This window comes from Scomber japonicus, chromosome 19 (genome assembly GCF_027409825.1).
Source record: "Scomber japonicus isolate fScoJap1 chromosome 19, fScoJap1.pri, whole genome shotgun sequence".
Classification (NCBI taxonomy): domain Eukaryota; kingdom Metazoa; phylum Chordata; class Actinopteri; order Scombriformes; family Scombridae; genus Scomber; species Scomber japonicus.
In genome coordinates, this window is record NC_070596.1 from 20640683 (window position 1) to 20661398 (window position 20716).

At 38.4% G+C, this 20716-nt stretch overlaps 2 protein-coding genes across 2 annotated transcripts; one reads left to right on the forward strand and one right to left on the reverse strand.

Annotated features, from left to right (window-relative positions):
- Positions 1-5499: 5499 nt before the first annotated feature.
- gsdf (gonadal somatic cell derived factor) lies at positions 5500-8553 on the reverse strand. Its single transcript, XM_053340173.1, has 5 exons — positions 8432-8553; positions 7558-7715; positions 7351-7443; positions 7102-7232; positions 5500-6270 (listed from the first exon to the last, which is right to left on the reverse strand). Exons 1-5 carry the CDS (start codon positions 8551-8553, stop codon positions 6121-6123), a joined length of 654 nt encoding a protein of 217 aa, XP_053196148.1. The 3' UTR covers positions 5500-6120.
- Positions 8554-14988: 6435 nt separating this feature from the next.
- LOC128380362 (serine/threonine-protein phosphatase with EF-hands 2-like) lies at positions 14989-20221 on the forward strand. The gene is made up of 18 exons (XM_053340159.1): positions 14989-15040; positions 15152-15169; positions 15281-15289; positions 15390-15517; positions 15623-15677; positions 15843-16018; positions 16151-16268; positions 16382-16428; positions 16508-16674; positions 16841-16877; positions 17567-17716; positions 17839-18153; positions 18273-18458; positions 18688-18833; positions 19043-19149; positions 19479-19642; positions 19741-19828; positions 19955-20221. Exons 1-18 carry the CDS (start codon positions 14989-14991, stop codon positions 20137-20139), a joined length of 2148 nt encoding a protein of 715 aa, XP_053196134.1. The 3' UTR covers positions 20140-20221.
- Positions 20222-20716: the final 495 nt, after the last annotated feature.

Below are 20716 nucleotides of genomic sequence, written 5' to 3' on the forward strand. Positions count from 1 at the left end.
TAAACTTGATACACTTGATATGACTAACTCAGACTGCAGAAGCTTCATATAAGCTTCAGATACATTTTTAAATGATTTTCACAAATTTTTGGACCCACTGGGCTTCGTCGCCCATCATTTGCATGAAATGAATCATATTACAGGTATCCTATCCACAATAAAGGAGGATCATTATTACCTAATGAAGAGTATTTTGTTGTCTGTATTGGAATGAGCCACAGCATACTATAATATTCATTTATATAGTACTTTTATAAATCAGACATCATCAGTGCTTCACAATACAATGTAAAAGAAAAACAAAGCAATATAGTATGTAAAAGATGATATTTTATGGGTTGTTTTTTTAAATACATAAAATAGAGCTAGAAATGGATGAAATAGATAAAAAGAACACTAAAACATAATGTGTTAATTAATTGCTGCTGTGGTTCACATAATGTTGTGATATTTTATCTCAGGATAAGTCGCAGTTCCATGAAACATGATTTTAATCAGTCAGGGGGGGAATAGATGTCTAAATGCACTACCAGCTAACAAAAGGTAGATTATCATGTACAAAATGTACCAAAAATGAGCTGCTTTGTTTTAATCCATTTTACACGACTGGATGTGTTCTGTGAATTTCTACCAGAGACAATTTGGATTACCTTCATATAAAGCATGTTTATTCTGGTACCAGACAGGATGTCCTTCCTTTGTTTTAAAGCCAATTTATGTTATTATTTTCAGGACATTTGGTACTCTGTTTGGATCAACATCATCCTCATTCAACCCTATGAGCTCAAATTGTCAGACCACCCGTTTTCTGTGGAATAAAAAGCTTTAATGGATCCAAGGTGTGGAAATTGTTTCTGGCCTGCATGTCCTGCTTTGAACACAGTGGTCAAGTAACTACATGATATGGGTTTGTGCCATTTAGTACCTGATTTGAACAAGAATGAATCTTTAAGTGGACACATATGTGGCCAAATTGATTGTATACACAGCACAGAACACCTTTAACTGGACAGTTCTTTGACCAAATACACCACATTTAATAACAACCTTTTAATTTATTCGTTCGGACAAATTTCAATAAGACCTGTACAGTGTGATGATAGCAACCATGCTTGAGATGAAAAAATAAAGTCTGTGTGTTGCTGTTCTTGGAGCATGGACGCAGGCACGTGTATGATTTAATACAGGCCCGAGCACAGCCTGTGTTATTGGACACTCACTCTGGGTAGTTATGCTGCTAATGGCCGCCTGCCAACAGAGCACACCGACACCACCTTCCTCCATTTAGACCTAACTGGATCCTCAGGACAGCTGAATGAACCATGAGACTGTAAGATTGTGGACAAACTGCCAATAAAGAAATAGTGTAAGAAAAACTCCATTTATCCAAAGTATTTTACAATTTATGACAGGACATCTTCTCCCATCTAACTACTAACCACCCTGCTTAGTTTATGTTATCAGGTCAGGTTAGTACGACCAATGTAAAGATGTTAAAGTAGGGCTGGTTGTTACTACAATACTGTGTACTACAATATTTGACCAAATACTTCAACAATATTATAGGAATGAATATTGGTGCATTCACAAAATATTTACACAATGAGATTTTGGATAAATAATCATCAGCAATGTGGATATAATGACCAAGTAGGCAAAGGCAAATAATAGAGCAAGTAGAACAGTCTGGTAAGTTCAGAAAATTACGTCATGTTACTCACAATATTACAATATCCAAAATCTAGTCTCATATCACAATATTGATGTATTATCAATATATAGCCCAGCCCTATGTTACAGTACCAGGGCCTAAATTATAATGATATTTTGGATACTAAAACATATACAAATTCAAGATTACAAGAGAATTAAAAGACTAAATCCACATGTAAATATATGTTTTAGTGCTGGGATTGCTCATGCATTCAAATGAATGTATTCATTATCTAGGTTAAAAAATATTATAGAGGGAAAGGAAAGGTGGGCATACCTGAAGCAACAACTAACACCCACTTAGACTAGATTAGAAGACGTCAAAATAATTTCTCAAACTGAATGAAAAGTACCATAAAATTCATGAAATACAGTTTATTATAAGCAGGAATCATACATATCGCACACTTCTCAGTTGTTAAGTGTCGGTTAAAGAAACTGACATTTACATTTAGTTTGTTTTAGGATCTGACTGAGGGCAGTGAATGGTTAATGATACAGACACACACACACACACACACACACACACACAAACCCTGCCCTGTAGCAAGTGTGCCATCCAGAGGCTGCATGGTGTAAAGGTCTGCATTCTGGTACTTTCTCTAGTTCACTATATCATTTCTTGAGAATAGAAATTTCCCAGAAGTTTGTATTTGGTAAATGATGGAATGTTCACATTAACCACAACCAGACTGATGCATATCGACATATAACACATATTCCAAGCAACCAAACAAACACATACTGGATTCACACCATACATTTGTCATGCAGAAGTAGATTTCCTTTATACCTGCAGAATTCATCCAAACTCATTTGGATCACTTTTCTGTTTTCCATTCAGCAGTAAACTGTAATTCTGGTTTACAAATGTGACATGCAATTAGAACAATATCTCTAAATATTTCTCAAACAGTCAAATGCTTATGTACAAAAACATGTGACTTAAAAAGGAAAATAAAATGTTTTAATGTTGCCATAAACAACTACAACCCTGTACAGCTAATATTTACATTTCTTCATTTAATAGAGAACTTTTCCATCATTCTTTTTGTGTTTGAATTAATTCAGCAGAATGACATCTTGCAGACCAATAAATGTGCATGAGAAAGCCACATCGGCTTCTTTGCTCAAATACCATCAGAGACATTCACAACTAAGGAAGGAAGACTAAAGACAGATACTAAAATGTCTGTACAAAATACAATCCCATATCATTATTACCATATCATGATTTAAAAAAGACAGATTAAAGGTTATATACTGTATATGGTTTACAATATACATAAAGTATATTGTATGTATCATACACACAATATACTTAAAGTATACTATCATTGTACTTTGTATAATGACAATAAAGGCATTCTATTCTATTCTATTCTATAACATCATACATAATGTATGATAATATTTGATCTGTAACATGAGAAACTCACCTCATGTATCAGGAGAGCTATCCTTAAATCAGCATGGATATATAGTCTAAATAACCATTAAACCCAGTACAAAAGAAGTAAATACAAATGCCAAACAAAAGAAAAGGCAAGTTCACACTCTGAAAGATGATGCCTATTACAAACAAACAAACTTCAAAAGAGCAGATGAGGAATAATTGTGTTGCAATCACATTGTTGCTTACTTTGCAGGTAATAGAGGTATATGAGAGCTGAGAGAATCAGAAAACCAAGCCAAATTAGAATTGTCATAAATGAATGAATTAATCTTTTATCATTGCATGCATTGATTCCTCAGTAACTATAAAGCAGATGTAAAAGAGACAGTGACAAATAATATTATGTGTTAGGGTTATTATCCAACTTGGACACATTCATATGCATTTCTACCTATAGTGACAACCTTTAGAAACCATGGTAAACCAACCTCACTGCCAAACAGTTTTCTATCCGCCACCACCATGCTTGGACTGATTTGGATTTGTCTGCCAGAGGGTGACAAGAAAGGGGGGGCATTTAAGAACCTTGTCCCCCATGACATCGTGTTGGGTGACAACTTGCACGCAGAATGATGTCCCAGTCTGCTTTGTAATGAAGAGCTGCGTGACGTCGTAACGGAGGCCGCAGTTATCTGCAACGGTGGTGGGACTGGTGTGTATGTGCAGGGTGGTTTCAGCAGATTTGACTTCCAGCTGGTCGTGTCCAACAGCAGATATATCCACAGGCAACACCACGTAGGCATGCTGAAAGCTCTCCCCGATGGTGCACTTGAGCTCTGTTGACCAACAGTATTCACCGAGGTCTCCTGAGAAAAGAAATGAGTTTATGAAGGCCTGCACATAGCTGATCATTTTATGTGCAACTTACAACGGGGTCTATGTCAGTCTGGCAGTGATGGATATTTGATTTTACAGCAAATCCTCCCAGAGTTGCTCCTTACCTTCTGTTGAATCTTTAAGCCGTATATTACGATTATCCTGAAGCTGGATCTTTTTGATGTATGTCATCCCAGTACACTCCATCAAACAGTCCGTTACCTGTATCTCGGTATTGGGGATCGGTTCCAGTAATGCTTCCTTTTCCGAGCATTCAAATGCCCCCACGACCAGAAAAAAGGGGGACAGTATGCCAAAAGACACCAGCACAGTGAAATATCCTGACATTCTGTCTCGTATCAATAAAATAATTTTAAACTACAGGCCCAGATCTTCCTGTCCTCTCTTGCAGTCCTGTTTTTTTTATTGAAGTCCAGGGTCAATATTTTCTTCGCACAGCTTAAGTATCATAAGTTATGATTCCACCTAAGCCAGAAAAAGATTTACAAACGACTACAATGCATGCACAGCAACTGAAAACGCTGGAGACTCCTCTGAAGTGCGCAACATGTGGCTCGTCCCCTAAGTGTTTGGTTTTATGGAGTACGGTGCCAGCATTCTTCCCTCTGCTCTGCTATTTCCCACCCTCTAGACTTAACATGAAATTGTCCAAATAAAAACTCTCGGTCAGTACACTGTCGATTTAAATCACCTTTATTCAAATAATTGTGAGCAAGAAAATCATTAAATCAATACAAATGATTAAGATGGCAAAGCAGTGTCATAAGCATAAACAATATTTTTCATTTGATCTTAATGTAATTATTAAGTTGAGGTGATATATTACTATAATAAGAAGTAGTCCACTAGTGAAAAATACTTGAAAACGTGAATGGTGAGGTAACTCTGTCAAATGAGTGGGTGGATACAACCAAACAACAAACAAATATGTATTTAAAAAAAAAAAACCCAAAACATTAAATGAGCTGAGCTGTAACAGATCATGACAAATGTTCAAAGAGACATGTGGGAAAGAACAAGAACTCTGCAAATGTACACAAAAGCACATATTATCTAAATAATTAAGGTTAATAAGATTTGATTTAAAGTATCTAAGGAGATAGTACTTAGATTTCTTTGTTGATTTATACTTTTTATATCATTCTAATTACATGAAATTATTAGTGTTGTTTTGCCAACATCATTTATTTTCTTGCATGGCAAAGAATGTCTTTGTTAGTTTTAGGTGCAGGGTTTAGCTGATGAACACAATCTTCTCTTATTACTCTATATGCAAAGATATGTGCATCAAATTGGCAAGTAATCAATATGGGATACTTCATTTTCATCTGCTTGTAGATTTTCACACTATAGATATACAATTTGATTTGACCTAAGTTTGCATGTTGAGATTAAATTGACTTTGTTTCCATAAGAGGAGATAGTCGCTGCACAAATCAGATAGGAGACAACCGGGCTATGAGTGGATTTGGCTCTGGACAGTTACACATTTTTGGAGGGAACACTCAGTAACGATTAGTGGCTTTAAATAGCGCTGTACACTCATGAGATTTATTTGAAGATAAACTGGCAGCATTTATCACAAGTGTGTCAGCAGCACAACTTAGCTGTTTGCAGCTCTTAGTGCTTGAGAAATACTTGGATTTACCTATAGACATGCATTTTCTATGCAATGCAAAATCTATCTAATCTTAATTGTTTGTAAATGTTGATTTAACACAATAGCACACAAATGCTGATTATGATTTTAGAGCAATAAGGTATGATTAGGCTCAGTCACCTACACCACTAAAACAATGACTGATCAGTTTATGGTTGGCTGGCTCAACAAACAAATACTAGCACTTGTATGATTCTTTCTGGTTAGAAGTGAGAAACAGGAATGCAAAACTTAGTTTTTTACCAGACTTTGCAGTGTTTTCCATGCTAAGTGCTATATACATTAAGGACCTAAGACAACATCCACAATTAAAGAAAAAACTGTCAAGGAAAAAGTAGCTAAAGTGTTTGTGAGAGAAGACATATAATGATATTATTGACTTTTTATTAATTTTATGTTGTTGCGTCTGCACCCGTTGGCTCACAGATGTCACATACTCAAGATTATGAACAGATTACTCTGCGCTGGGTTGCTGGATGTTGCCAGGTCCACAGCTGCAGCTCCGGGTCAACTGCACGGACGAAATGACGAGGGTGCTGAATTGGTCCACATAGACGATGGGCACCATTTCCTGGGAGGTGGGCTGACAACATGGCATCTGGACCTGGAGAAGGACAAAGACAGGCACGGTCAGGCATGGGAACACAATTTGATATTCATCGTGCAAAAACTGCATAACAACATTAACAAAATGAAGCTGAATAAAGCTGATTTTCTGTGAAGATATCCAGTCAGTTTACTCCAGTCAAAGTTTTGTGAAGAAAAACAATACACATTTATTCTTACTGCAAAAAGTGCAAACATTTGTTTCATGAATTCTGCAGTCAAAACAAACTTACAAATGTGGTCTTTCAAAAATGTGATTTTACAGGTTGCAGTATGGAAGTTTTCATGTGCATATGATTGCACAAACTCATTAGCAAATTAATTTACAATATGAGTAAAAACAGAATACATTCTAAATGTACCTAAATTAAACTAAGAACATTCTTTCATCTACCGCTCCTAGAATTTGCTGCTGTGCCAACACATTTCTGCTGCCACACTGCATTCATTGTGGTTGAACAATTTTGGGGAGTGCCTAAGCTTGTATTTGGCAAAGTACAATTATGTTGGCAGCAAGAACAGGCTAATATATTGGCAGCTGCTTCACATTTTAGTTTAGAGATTCATTTGTTTTTTCAGGCAGTCACTTGCTCACTCACTCATTCAAGCTCAAACTGATTCTTTGGTGCTCTGAAAAAGGGAGGGAAATATCTCGCACACAACTTTTTTTCCAGTTCACCTCGCTGCATGTCTTGCATGACTGCAGCTTGGGAGGTAAGTACATTAAATGTATGGAAATGTAAATCAGAAAACTAAAACAGCACAATATTAGATTAACTGGAGTGTGCAGACACATATTCCACTATTTACATATCATGGAGAATTATACCTGTGAGTCAGGATCCAGGACATTGGTGTGGGATGATGGACACTGCACAGGGCTCACTTCAGGGTTGCACAGTGCACACTGAACGATGGTAAGGCTAGCAGGATGGACCACCCAGCTGTCCCAGCCCAAATCTGGAAAACATCGATGGATATTAAATGGATTAATACATTTTTTCATATAAAGGTACAAGATGATTTGCATGCACATACAGTGCACACAAACACATGCAGGCATTGCTGCATACTTTACCTTTCATGAAGATTTCTGAGGTCATGGAACAGCACTTCATGCTTGTACTGTTTCCATCATCAGGTGACACAGAGTAGCCAGACACTGCTGGGACTAGAAGGACATGGAAAAAGATACAGTAAAAGGAGAGTGACTTTTGGCTTGGTTTTGAACATGCCACTAAAGATTAAGCTCAGGCTGGAAAAGTGTAATTTGAGTCCAACTTACATGCAGTGTCCAGGGCACTTTGTGCAGTGCCACTGAAGGTGCTCTTCCATTGCTCTCTGATTCTGTCCAGCCCACCTGCAGGCAGCCGTGGCTCAGCCTGTAAGTTGAGAGCCCCGAGGAGACCCTTCCTGATGGATTGCAATGATTCACCCTGGCACCTGAACATAACATATCACTCATGTTATTGAATTAGTGCACCATATCACAAATTGTTCAACAGAAACACATAGACATCCTAGACAATATTTCACAAAAATAAGTCAACTTTACTGTATAACAATAAAATCAAGACACAAAAAGTGCATTGGTTGGTGATTAGTCTGTTTAATATGTAATACAGATGTGGTTGTCAGTTGTCATTGTTAACAATGCAAACACACGCTCTCTCAATACCCTCAGTGAATTGTGGAAGCAGTTCAAGATGTTTGGCTTAGCCAAGTGATCACGAGTAATTGATTACATTGCTAGAGATTAAACAGAACAGAACAGAACAGAACAGTGTGTTACATTTCTGCACATCGTTCTTAGAAATAAAGTCAAAATGACCCTAAATCACACACAGAGATTAGTGTTTCCTTCTAACCTGTGTGAGAAGGCCCTTACCACAGACATCATGATATGTTACTGCACTGTAATGTGATCTGATGAATCTAGAGCACTGAGGCTATTTTAAAATAGGATGTCTGTGACCTAACAAGAGTACTCATAGTTCTTTGGACAGACTTTAAGATAATGGTTTAAAACCGCATACAAAGAAACGTATTTATCAACAAAAGCTGAACATTACAGAGGCATACAGTGTAACAAGAATCCAAAAAGTTACAATCTGCTCATATAGGCATGTATGCATTGCATGAAAAGTTTTGATACTAACCTGTGATGGGAAACAGCAGAGGTATCAGAAGTTGCAGGATTTTCCTTGGATGGCTGCAAAACAAATGCAATCACCACTGAAGATCCCAGAAGCATCATCATGACAGTGAACGTTAAGGACATGGTGGATGAGCCAGATGGGCAATCTATAGATCCACTGCTTTGAGTCAGACTCTCGTCGGATGAAATCTGCGTTTGGTTGTGGTTGGTCTGGTTGGAGGAGGAGATAGGAGTGACCAGACACGGATGCTGTACAAGGTATTGTTTGTCAGGGCCTGGGAACCTGGGTTTTTATCATCCTGTACCCCAGCTTGGCCTTGAGATAGTTAACATTGTTGTCTTGTCCCTTGTTCTGTGTGAACGAGTGCAAGGAGGATCATCCAGTGGAGAAAGACTGAATAGACACAAGACAAACACACAAGAATGAGAGGTGGGAGGTGGGCGAAAAAAAGAGAGGAGGAAAGAATGTATATTTGTGGTGCAATACTATACACCATCTGCTCAGGTTTTAGTGGTGATAAGTTACAACTATAAACTATACAAGTGTAAAAAATAAATTATATTATTTATATACACAATGTGGCTAAAATACATGTAAAAACCAAGATAGATACCAAACATCTATACAAGCACCTATAATATACTCTATAAACACACTGCCAATCAAACTTAATTAAGATTTTTATGGAATTATTTTCAATTAAATTTTTTGCCTTTAACAATTGAAAGTGCAGAGACACAGGAAATATGGAAAGAGAGATATATGACATGCAACAAAGGTCTTAGGTTACGATCAATCTGCAGACATTGTGGATTTGAGGCATACATCATAATTACCAGTAGGGTACTGGTCTGGTGCACACCAAAAGATTTAACACACACTGTGTGACATCACATGAGCTGCATCTGCTCCATCAACTGAGAAAACTCTAGATGCTTTGTGGATAATTCTATGCACATTTCCACAGAATTCAGCCTGAACTATTCGGTATCTTTCCCCCATATACATTAAAATAATGCTTTGTAGGTTGTAGTTTGGCTGCTTGGCAGGCTGTTTAAGTGGTTTTAGTAACCCACATTCAGAGAGGGCACAAGCCACCAAAGTAACTGAAACATTGGTTTAGACACCTGGGAAGAATATGGTGTGTGCCTATTTTTTTTTTTTACATGTTTTCAGTAGTAGTCCACAAAAATATAAAACACAAGCTGCCAAATCACAAGCAGTTATCAGTTTCTATTACAACTCCCATTTTTTGGCCTTACATGAAAGCCAGAAATCTCCATTGATAAACATAATAGCAATATTATTCCTCTGCAGTAGTCATTCAAGGACAGAATCTGGAGGGAAGAACTGTAACACAGAGCAGTAATACTGCAGGTGATGTTAATATCTGACAGAGCCGAGTGAAAAAAACATAACAAAACAAAACAAACAAAACCTGGCAGCATTTACAATTGTATGAGCCAAAGAAGTTCAGAGACATTCATGGAATGATAACTTCAAGTCCTAAACTGGTTCACAGTAAAACTTTCCCATGTGGTCTGAAATACATATTTGGTGCAGTGAGTATTAAATCATAAGTCATAAACAGTGGCACACGAATGCATGGTACAATATTTGCAATGCTTTCTTTTGCAGTTAATATAAAATGACAAGATGAGTCTTAGATATAAGATGCAGAAAGTAAACCTGCTGTACATACTGTGCATAGATTCATCCAAACGATATATAGCGCAAAGTGGTTGCTGCGCCAGGTGCATGTTTCAAAGGGGTTGTGCTTAAGTCTATTAATTAATCATGGGTTTGTTTTGCATGTGTATGTGCTGCTGCATGTCCACGTGTGCAACAGGCAGAGTATACTGCCTAATAAAATCTGGACATGATGAGTTTGACCACTGTTTTGATTTGAAAGCTGTCCAAAAATGATCTTAAGTGTGTGTGTGTGTGTGTGTGTGTGTGTGTGTGTGGTCTGTCTTAGGCTACTATTGAGGACAAATTTCAGACTTGGCAACAGTTAATAGAGAAGAGCTTGTGCAATTGGGGGCACAAGCTATGTCTGGTGTGTGTGTGTGTGTGTGTGTGTTTGTTTGTTACAACATTGAGACCTTTTCTATCATAATCACAGCCCTTATAATGACCAGTAATCCTCATGGGGTCCGTGTGTGTGTGTGTGTGTGTGTGTGTGTGTGTGTGTGTGTGTGTGTGTGTGTGACTTGTACCATAGCCATATAAACTGGATGGAGGTCAGGCTATCAAACATAATTTATTCATGGTTTACTTGGATAATATGATATTTTTCTCATATCGGGAAACTTTGGGTTAGGGTTAGGGTAACTAACATTTGCTTAAATCTACAATACCCTGTTGTTTTAGGATATCAATTAGCTTTTTTAAAGAATATAAGTATATATTTTTGACCCGGTTGGGTGGGGTGCATGTGAAGTATTGAGAAAGAGTTCAACACATTATTGGTTTTAGTTATTTCACAAGATGTGTTGACAAGCTACACAAACGAATGTGTGCATGCATACACACACTTAAGACACTGCACTGATTTCCATTCATTTTGGACACCTACCCAAACCCTAACCCTAACTTTAACCATGGGCAATTCATGCCTAACACAAACCTTAACCTCACCTCAATTCCCACCTTAAGACTGACCTTAACCAGGATCTCAGAAATGACATTTCGCTTCATTAGAACCTGGTTTTGGTCCCCATTGGGGCTCCTGGAAAAAGGTCAAACAAATACACACACAAACACACTCATGCACACACTTGAGGTCTTCTTGGGACAGCTTTAGACCTCCTGTAACCACACATGAATGAGCAGAGTCCTTGAGTGTCTCTCACCACTTCCTTGTTGTATTACCACTGGGAGTCACACCACCCGGCAGCTGGTCCTGGCTGGGATCACACAGAGCCTTTATGCACAGATGAAAAGCTGTGGAGGATGCATGGTGCCTATTTTCCACAAGCATACAACAAAGAGAAGACAGTCTTCTATTACATTTCAACACCAAAAAATGAAGGGAGTTTCTACAGGTTGTTTTTATGAACGATGGTTACTTTTCATCAGTGTCAATTAGTTTATTAAAAATGTAGCAAGAGCAAAGACACAGAGGCTACATTAACAGATATTCAGCAGTGGGGAATACTACTATAAAGTCAAATTCACACTGCATGTCTGCACACAAAGATGTGTATATGATTAATCTACTCCAGCAATATAATAAATGACAAAGTCCTGCATGAATACTGCCTTTGTAAAGTTTCAAATAAACAGTCAGAAGGATTTTTAAAACTTTTGTTGGTATTAAATTACACTATATTGTACAGTGTTTCTATTATTTTGTCACATGTAACATATATTTTTGTCTATATATATTTTGATGCTACAATTGTCCAATTTTACAGATTATCTCAGGTATCAGTTATTTAATTTAACTATACACAAGTCTCTCTCCTTCCTGAACACCTACTTTGTACAACCAGGATTACTTGTTAGAAAAATACAAGCATGTGCATGAATCTGTAAAGAAACATAAGAGGGTTTCTTTTTCTTTCTTTTAAATGTCGTCCTAAACTGTGATTTTTCCATCTTTTGCCTCAGTGCAGTAAGGTCAACATAATGCTCAGTGATAGAGATGTTAACATGATGTAAAATGATGACCCTGGTTTTGAAATCTACCACAGTAATTCTCACTGGAAAGGGGGGTTATATGAGCTACATAGGCGAGAGGCATCGGATCAATTGATTCAGATCTTTGGGCAAGTAAATCTAGCAACTCTTTCTCATTCTCTGGCACACAGCAGAGCCATTCCCCTTGCAACCATTAAAGAGTATTGGCATGCACCACTGGCCAAACAAACATCCAGCAGGATTATGTGAGCACTGTCAAATAGAGTAATCAGTGTAGCATTTTTCACTGCCATAACAACTCTTGAGAATGAGAAACATTGAAGAAAGAAATCAGGACACTTGGACTGGAAGAAATAAGTCTAAAAAAATCTATTTTCCATTGGATTAGGGAGTCTATTCCATTATTTGAAAGAAACTGAGCTGATTAAAAGAACTTAGTGTTGACGTCTATGACACTCTGTCCTTGTTCTGTTTCATTTACATAAATAAGGATAAGTTTATTGTTGAAAAATTGCGAAAATTGAAAAAGCGAAACTGACTTCCGGCAAGCATTTCTGACACAATTGCCCAACGAGGCAAGTGCAAATAAAAAATTAACACTGAACCCTGTACTAAGAACAATATGTACTGTAATAACATTATTAGTTGTCATATCAATCACGAGAATGACACAACATAACCTCTTTTCAAAATAGTTTCTGCCTTTTTTATTTATAAGTGCAAATAAAACATTAACATTGAACCCTGTACTAAGAACAATATGTACTGTAATTATTAGAAAAACATGATCAGTTGTCATATCAGTCACGAGGATGACACAACATAACCTACTTTCAAAACAGTTGCTGCCCTTTATCAGAGCCTTCATCCGTTTATTCAGCGTAGATGCCACCCGTAGTAAGGTTTAATCCTAATCCATTTAAATCTTGTTTTGTTTAAGTGATCACGCGGGCCTTGTCAGAGACACTGCTCTGCTCTGCTTCAGTGATGGTGGGGAGTGTGTAGCTAGGAGGTGAGAGGCCGGGGAAGTCCAATTACAACGTGACAACAGCCACTGGGACATGTGCTGCTCTGCCTATGAAATGTGACACTGTGGCTACCAAGTTTACGGGGGAAAAAAATGATAAGGTTTCTTCAAAGGTGCTGAAGAAGTTAAAGGAAGTAATGAAAGAAAGGTAACGTGTCCAGGTAAGATTTCTTTGGGCCAATCTGGAGCTTTGTTTTTATTTTGCTTAATAGGTTTGGTAACATATTCTTTCAGTTATTTAATCTTAAGTGCTTATTATACCCACACTTACACAGTTATGTCAAAAAACGCTCAGTAATTATAAGTAATAAGATTTTCCAAATTATCTATATTTGTTTATGTTGTTGGTGTTGTTTGTATATCTTAGACATTTTCAAAAAAATAACTGAAATAACTGATAAACTCATTTTAATAGTTACAATGATTAACATCAGTTAAGAAAAAGCCATAAGATAAAAGTGAATCTACTGAGCTCACCTGCCTTAGATCTCCAGGCAGGGACTTCAAAGCTGAGGGGTCTGAACAAGGAAGGTCTGATCAAGTTGAGATTTTGGAACAATTAGAAGGCCCTGAAGCAGCGATCAGGCTCATAGGTAGTTATTAGATCTCAAATATAGGCAAGCATCTGGCCATTCAAGGCTTTAAAAACAAGCAGTAAAATCTAAAAATCTGTTTTTTAACCAGTGAAGGGCAGCAAGGATTGGTGTAATGTGGTCGCTCTTAGTCTTAAAAGCCTTGCAGCATCATTTTTTATTGACTGCAGTCTTTGGACGTTTCACCCACACCAAAGTAGCGTGGATTGTGATAGTCAAGTCTGGACAGTCTGATGTCCAAAGTGCTGCAATTCTGCTTTGTCCAGCTGAGACAGATAACCACAAGCAGGTCATGCTTTTTCTAAGTCTGCAGAGGAAAGAGATGACCCGCTTTTAGTTAGCTGTGTCTCAGACTTGACAATTGCAATCCACACAATCCTGGTATCAGTGGGTGAAACATCCAAAGACTGCAGTCAGTACAAAACTCTGCTGCCAAAAAGAGGAGTGCAACCTAGGTATCACCTGAGCATCAAAAGACAAAACTGAATTTTTAAATTTTAGCAAGGCAGGACATAATGCAAGAAACATTGGTGGTACCAGGTTTTAACAGGACATACAATTACAATAAAATATAATGAATAAGAAGGGACCCAAAATAGAGCCCTAGGGGGTCCCAGAGGAGCGCAAGGGGAGGAAGCATCTACAAACATAACAGAGAAGGAGCTCTTTGGCCAGAGCCACATCATTCATGCTAACATAGACATTATGGTCTACTGTGACTAAACAGTGGACCACTGAGCTGTGGATGAGAAGAGGTCAAGGAGAATTAAAGAGGAGTAAAGGGCTGTGTCAATGACAAGGAGTAGGTCTGGGTCTGGTGACCTTGACCAGGGCAGTCTCGTTGTTGTGTAGGAAGCAGAAAACAGACAAAAAATAGAAATAAATAGAAACTGTTGCTTATAAAAGAAATCGGTTTGGGTTAGGGTTAAGGTTAGGGTTAGATTTTCAAAGTTCAACAGTGTTTTTAAGGGTTCACTGAAGTGGATTAATGAAGGTGGGCAGAAGTCAACATCAAGCTCTCTGAATTCAGTGTTAAAACGCTGGCAAATCTCCACTATTTTGTTACAAAATAATTAAGACATACTTCACATATCTCTGGGGAAGACTCAACTGCATAGTAGAATGTGTAGTGCAATAGATGAAAAAAAAAAGCCAAATGTGTTACATTGTGATTATTTTCTATACTGATATCTGTTATTGCATTATTCTCAGGTTGCAAAACACAAGGTCAGATATCTCAGACTCACATGTGAAAGTATCTTTGTCTTCAACAGCAAAAACTGCAAAGGGTCATGGGATGTGGCATGGGAAAAACAGAACGACGGATGAAGAAATGTGACAGAGGTGCAGCCTTTATTGTATCATTGGAGTGAATAGTCAAGCTTAGATGTTTTCAAAAGAAATGCTCCTAATTATTGCAATCATTTAATACCACTGTTTTTGTGTCTTTTTTAGGGAGCATCTCAGTACCAGGTAAATATCTTTTTTATTCCATCATATCTTTACACTTCTCAGCTTGTGTTCAAACCTATCAGTGTTTGATAACTTTTGCAATCTTTATTAAATCTTATGCACACTGTGAAGCTGCCACTGGTGAGTCTTTTGGTCGTGATCTGATAGACTGAATGAATGTACTGGTAGTACCTCAGCATAGTTATGATCATGCACTTCCTTTTCTCTTCCTTTCCTTCAGCAATCAGAGCGGCTCTGCTGATCCAGCGCTGGTACCGTCAGTATGTTGCTCGGCTGGAGATGAAACGGAGGTACACGTGGAACATCTTCCAGTCTATTGAATATGCAGGAGAACAAGACCAGATCAAGGTGAGGTCATACAGTTTTAGAGGAAAGGTTGGCACAGAATGAATCTTGATTTGTGGCATGTCTTCAGTTCTTTGACACTACAATTTCTCTTTCCCCTTCCTGCAGCTCTACAATTTTTTTGGCTTCTTGATGGACCACTTCACTCCAGCCAGTAGCGAAAGTAAGAGTACATCTCAACTCCTGTTTAATTCACTGACTTGTAGGCTTTATAAGATTACTGACAGTGAGCTTATCTAAGCACACCCAGCATGCTCCCTGCTGAGAAACGTAGTGAAGGCTTTCCCTCACAATACTGATCCACTTCCCTGCCTTGCCTTTAATTTAGGAAACCTAATATCTCACATCTTTCGTGAGAATGAAATCTGTCGTGACGCCGAATGGGAGAGGTATTTTTGCTACGAGAGTATCGAGGTGCCTGACAGCTACACAGGCCCACATCTGACCTTCCCCATGACCTTCTGCGGGGTGTCGAAGCTGGTGGAGGCCTTCAAACACAAACACGTAGGTACAGGCAGGTGTGCTTTTTTGGCACATAAAGCACACAGATGGCAGATAATCAAAATAGACAAAGTTCGTGACAGGAAGGCTCAGTGAAATGTACCTCAGTTTGTTCATACTTGTTTTTCTCCCCAGTCGCAGCTCCATGCTCGGTATGTTCTGCAGATTCTTGGAGAGACTTGGAGACTTTTAAGGATCCTTCCAAATATTAATCATGTCACCACCTGCCATACCAAGGAGATTACCATATGTGGTACACAACACCAGTCTTTTCCTGAACACATTTTGTCTTGTCTATTCTTTTTTATCATCACACATGAAATGCCAACAAATATTTATGCTTTTTTTTTTTTTGCTCATTCTTAGGAGATTTACATGGGCAACTTGAAGATCTGCTGTTGATATTCTACAAGGTATTCACAATATGTAAATCACCACATTGTCAATCACGAAAATTCCCTTTAACTGACATCATTAACTGAACATGTGCAGAATGGTTTGCCGTCTTCTGAGAAACCGTATGTCTTCAATGGAGACTTTGTGGATCGTGGCAAAAACTCCTTAGAGATACTGCTCATCCTGTTTGGGTTCCTGCTGGTCTATCCCAATGATGTCCATCTCAACAGAGGGAACCACGAGGACCACATAGTAAACCTGAGGTAAAGTGGACTTGGCTCACAGCCTGCACATTTCTTTTTTCGTACTTACGTCTGATTTAATGCCTTATTCTGCCTGTTTTTGTTTTGTAAATTTGGTCACATTATACTCATTAATGGCTTTTCACTGTTTATAATGTAATTTAATAATCTTGTGTGTTTTTTCCAGATACGGTTTCACTAAAGAAGTTCTGGGAAAATACAGGGTAGGTCTTTGCATGATGCATGATGTATGATGCAGCCTCATTTTAATGTTATATTTATTGTTGGGTTTTAAACTTCACAATAAAAGTTCATTACATTTATGTATGTAAAATCATAATTGATAAACAAGTAGCTATAACTGTTAGATAAGTGTAGTGGAGCAAAAAGTTAAATAAATCAAAAAAATATTCAAGTACAAGTCCCTAAAAAGTACAAGTCCCTCCTTGGTAAATGTACAAAATTACATGCCAACACTGCTTATTTCTAATCTCAATTAATAAACCACATGCACTTCTATTTTTACCTCATTCAAGCCAGCATGTGTAAAACTAACCGTCAGCTTGTAACCTTTTATTTTCACGTGTTGAGGCTGCTCCTTGAGAAAAAAATGTTAAAAACTGAAAGGGGTTTGTCTGCCAGCTTCACATTGATACACCAAGTCTGACTCCCAGCATGGGGAATGAAACATGCTGGTACATGTTTATTAACTGGCACAAGTGATTATGGCTTAAAGGATAAAGCTCGTTGTATTCTATGCTTTTCATATTGTCAACAAATCATCGTAAATTGATCTTAGTACTACTATCCAAAGCTGAATGCAATTTATTCTTAATGCCATTGTGCTCCACTGCTTCAAAATACATCAATAACTGTTGCACTGGGTAACCAACTATGTATTAATGGTCTGCAGTTGCATGGCAAAAAGATCCTAAAGCTTCTCCAGAAGATCTTCAGCTGTCTTCCCCTGGCCACAGTGATCGATCACAAGGTGCTGATTGTTCATGGAGGGATTTCTGACACGACAGACCTCAACATAATATCCAGAATGGAGAGACACAAAGTAAGAGTGGCCTTCAATATCAATGACATGACTATATTTGGTGCATCCAGAACTATTATATAATATACAAAATATATCTGCGTATATATATATTTCATCTTTGTGTTTTTGGTTTGGTGCAGTATGTGTCGGCCCTCAGGCCTCCTAAGCAGAGCCGTAAGACAGACGATGACAAGGAGTCTGATGGAGCGCCGGAAGGCCGGCGTCGAGTGTTTTCTCTGACTCACCAGGGCTCAGCCAGGTACGACTTCCCACGCCGCTCGCTCCACAATGTGCCCCTGAACAATCAACTCAACTGGACAGTGGAGAAGGAGCTGAAGAAGAGGCGCAAACTGGCTGGCTTTGACCAGTCGTACAAAGAGCTGAAGAAGTTGGACTCCGACTCTGACCCCGAGTCTGGAGAAGTGACGGAGACAGATGAGCATGAGTGGAAACAAGTAGGTGATGGAGAAGAAACTCAACATAGACAAAACACACATTTGAATATTTCCTGACTTTGTTATTTAATGCTATTTGGTGGCTTAAATAACAGTAAATCACTCATTCATCCTCCCAGATAGTGGATATCTTGTGGAGTGACCCCACACCCCAAAACGGCTGCATTCTCAATGAGGTGCGAGGTGGAGGCTGCTACTGGGGGCCAGATGTCACAGAGGAAGTGCTGGGAAGACACAATCTCCAGCTCCTCATCCGCTCCCATGAGTGCAAACAGGACGGCTACGAATTCTGCCACAATCGCAAGGTGAGCACAAAAATATATAGAGAAATATTTAAGATGGAATATTGATTGAGTAGTTTTGTTAAGAAGCACTGTAATCTGATACCTGTAAGAACATCATCCTTCTCATTTAAGCATGCAACCTACTAGTGTTTCTCCCAATTAGAATCAATTAATAATCAGCAGACTGAAATAATTATGTGTGAATTATGTCTGAACACACTTACCAGCCGTCTTTTTTTTTTACATCCAGGTGCTGACTATATTTTCAGCGTCTAACTACTATGAGGTGGGCAGCAACAGAGGAGCCTACATCAGAATGGGCCCTGATCTGGTCCCTCACTTCATTCAGTATCAGGCCAGCAAAAAGACATGCAGGGAGCTCACCCTGAGGCAAAGGTACACACTTTGAAAAAGTAGTACTAAGAAAAATATTTAAATCTAAGTCTAAAGAACATTTCAGTAGTTCAATTTCAAGGGATACAAAACACAGAAATAGGCACACAAATTACAATTTACTAGTTATATAACCAATTCATAAATATTACCTGATTTACACAATTAAATGAGTGTGTAAATGTGTTTTTTCTCCACCTGTTCTCTGACAGTGTTGGCTGGACAGAGAGATCCGCTCTGCAAGCTCTGAGGGAACAACTGTTTGTACATAAGTCAGATCTCATCAGTGCCTTCCAGGAGTTTGATCCCAACAACACAGGTACCTAGCATAGAATAGAGCTTTATTAGAATAGAGCTTTATTTGTCACTATAACAAGTACAAGTACAAGTACAGCGAAATTACAGCAATCACCCGTCCGTACATATACAACATACAATACATAGCAGAGAAATGACAACTGTTAACACTTTGTGCTGTTGATAAAAGACCAAAACAAAAACTAACACCAGTTTCAGCTTCCCACTGTTGCAACTATTACTCAATTAACCAAATTAGTTCATGTCTGTTTTACACAACAAAAGACCATCTAGAGTGTATAAGAATCAATTACTGATAATGCCTATGTGTCTTCATGTCTCGTGTCTCAGGGATGATCTCTCTAAGTAACTGGGCCACTGCCACAGAGAAGGTACTGAATCTGGGTCTGCCCTGGAGGGTGCTGCGTCCACAGCTCGTCAGCTGCACCCAGAGCGGTATGGTGGATTACCAGCAGTCGATAAGGGAGTTATCTATCACCCAGCCAAAACTAGAGGTGTTTCTTCCTTTCTTTTCTTGTCATCCTGTTCTTGTACCCCTCAAATGCAAAATTGCACAATTGTTAACATCCCAAATTTTCATCTTTCCTGACAGATCTCAGACACCAGTATCCTTGAGACCATGTACAAAAATCACTCCAACCTGGAAACCATCTTCCGTATCATAGACACAGATCACTCAGGTCAGGAAGTAGCTTAGCTTGGATCCTAAACACTGGCTCAATGCCTTTCTTCCCATTTTCCTACCTATATTTGATGCCTTTGCAGTAATTTAAACAGTCTACTACCTCTTTTGTGTCTCCTTCCAGGTCTGATCTCCTTCGAGGAGTTCCGTCAAACCTGGAAACTCCTGAGCACGCATCTTAAGACAGAGATTAGTGACGATGCCATCGCAGACCTGGCCCAGAGCATCGACTTCAACAAAGACGGAAGCATCGACATCAATGAGTTCATGGAGGCTTTCCGTCTGGTGGACCTCTCCGCACACATGTAGACCTGGAGCAGCGGCGCGTTAGAGGTCTCTGCTCATCTGCTGCATAGAAAACACCAAGCACCATCTTGGGTAGATCTGTTCACCCAAATACACATCTGTTGACATTTGAATGGTTAGTAGTTTATCTATTTGACTGAGTGGGGTTACAGGTTCAGGTGCAACACAGATATTTTCTACCTCTTAGATTTCGGGCTCTTTTTTTAACAACTTTTTTTTACTGGAGATAAAGAAGTTTAACATGTAATGCTCATCTGTTTCATTATGCATATAAAGACAACATGCAACAAGCATGTGATGCCTTCTTGGCCTTTCATGTTGTTTCATGTCCTATAGAAGTTCAGAATCAAAAGGTCCAGAGAGAGTGATTTCACCTCTATCAGAACAACTCGAGTACTGTAAAGAGAGGATCTGAAATGTCATAATCTTAATAGGCAAAAATTCCAGTGGTCTGTGAAAGCTTCATCATCTGCATAACATTTCAACAGGAAACAAACATTAGAAATAAAACAGTGTCAAATTCTCTAAATACTGTGGAATGCTCCTTTTTTGTGTTATTTAAAATCAATATTGTTGATAT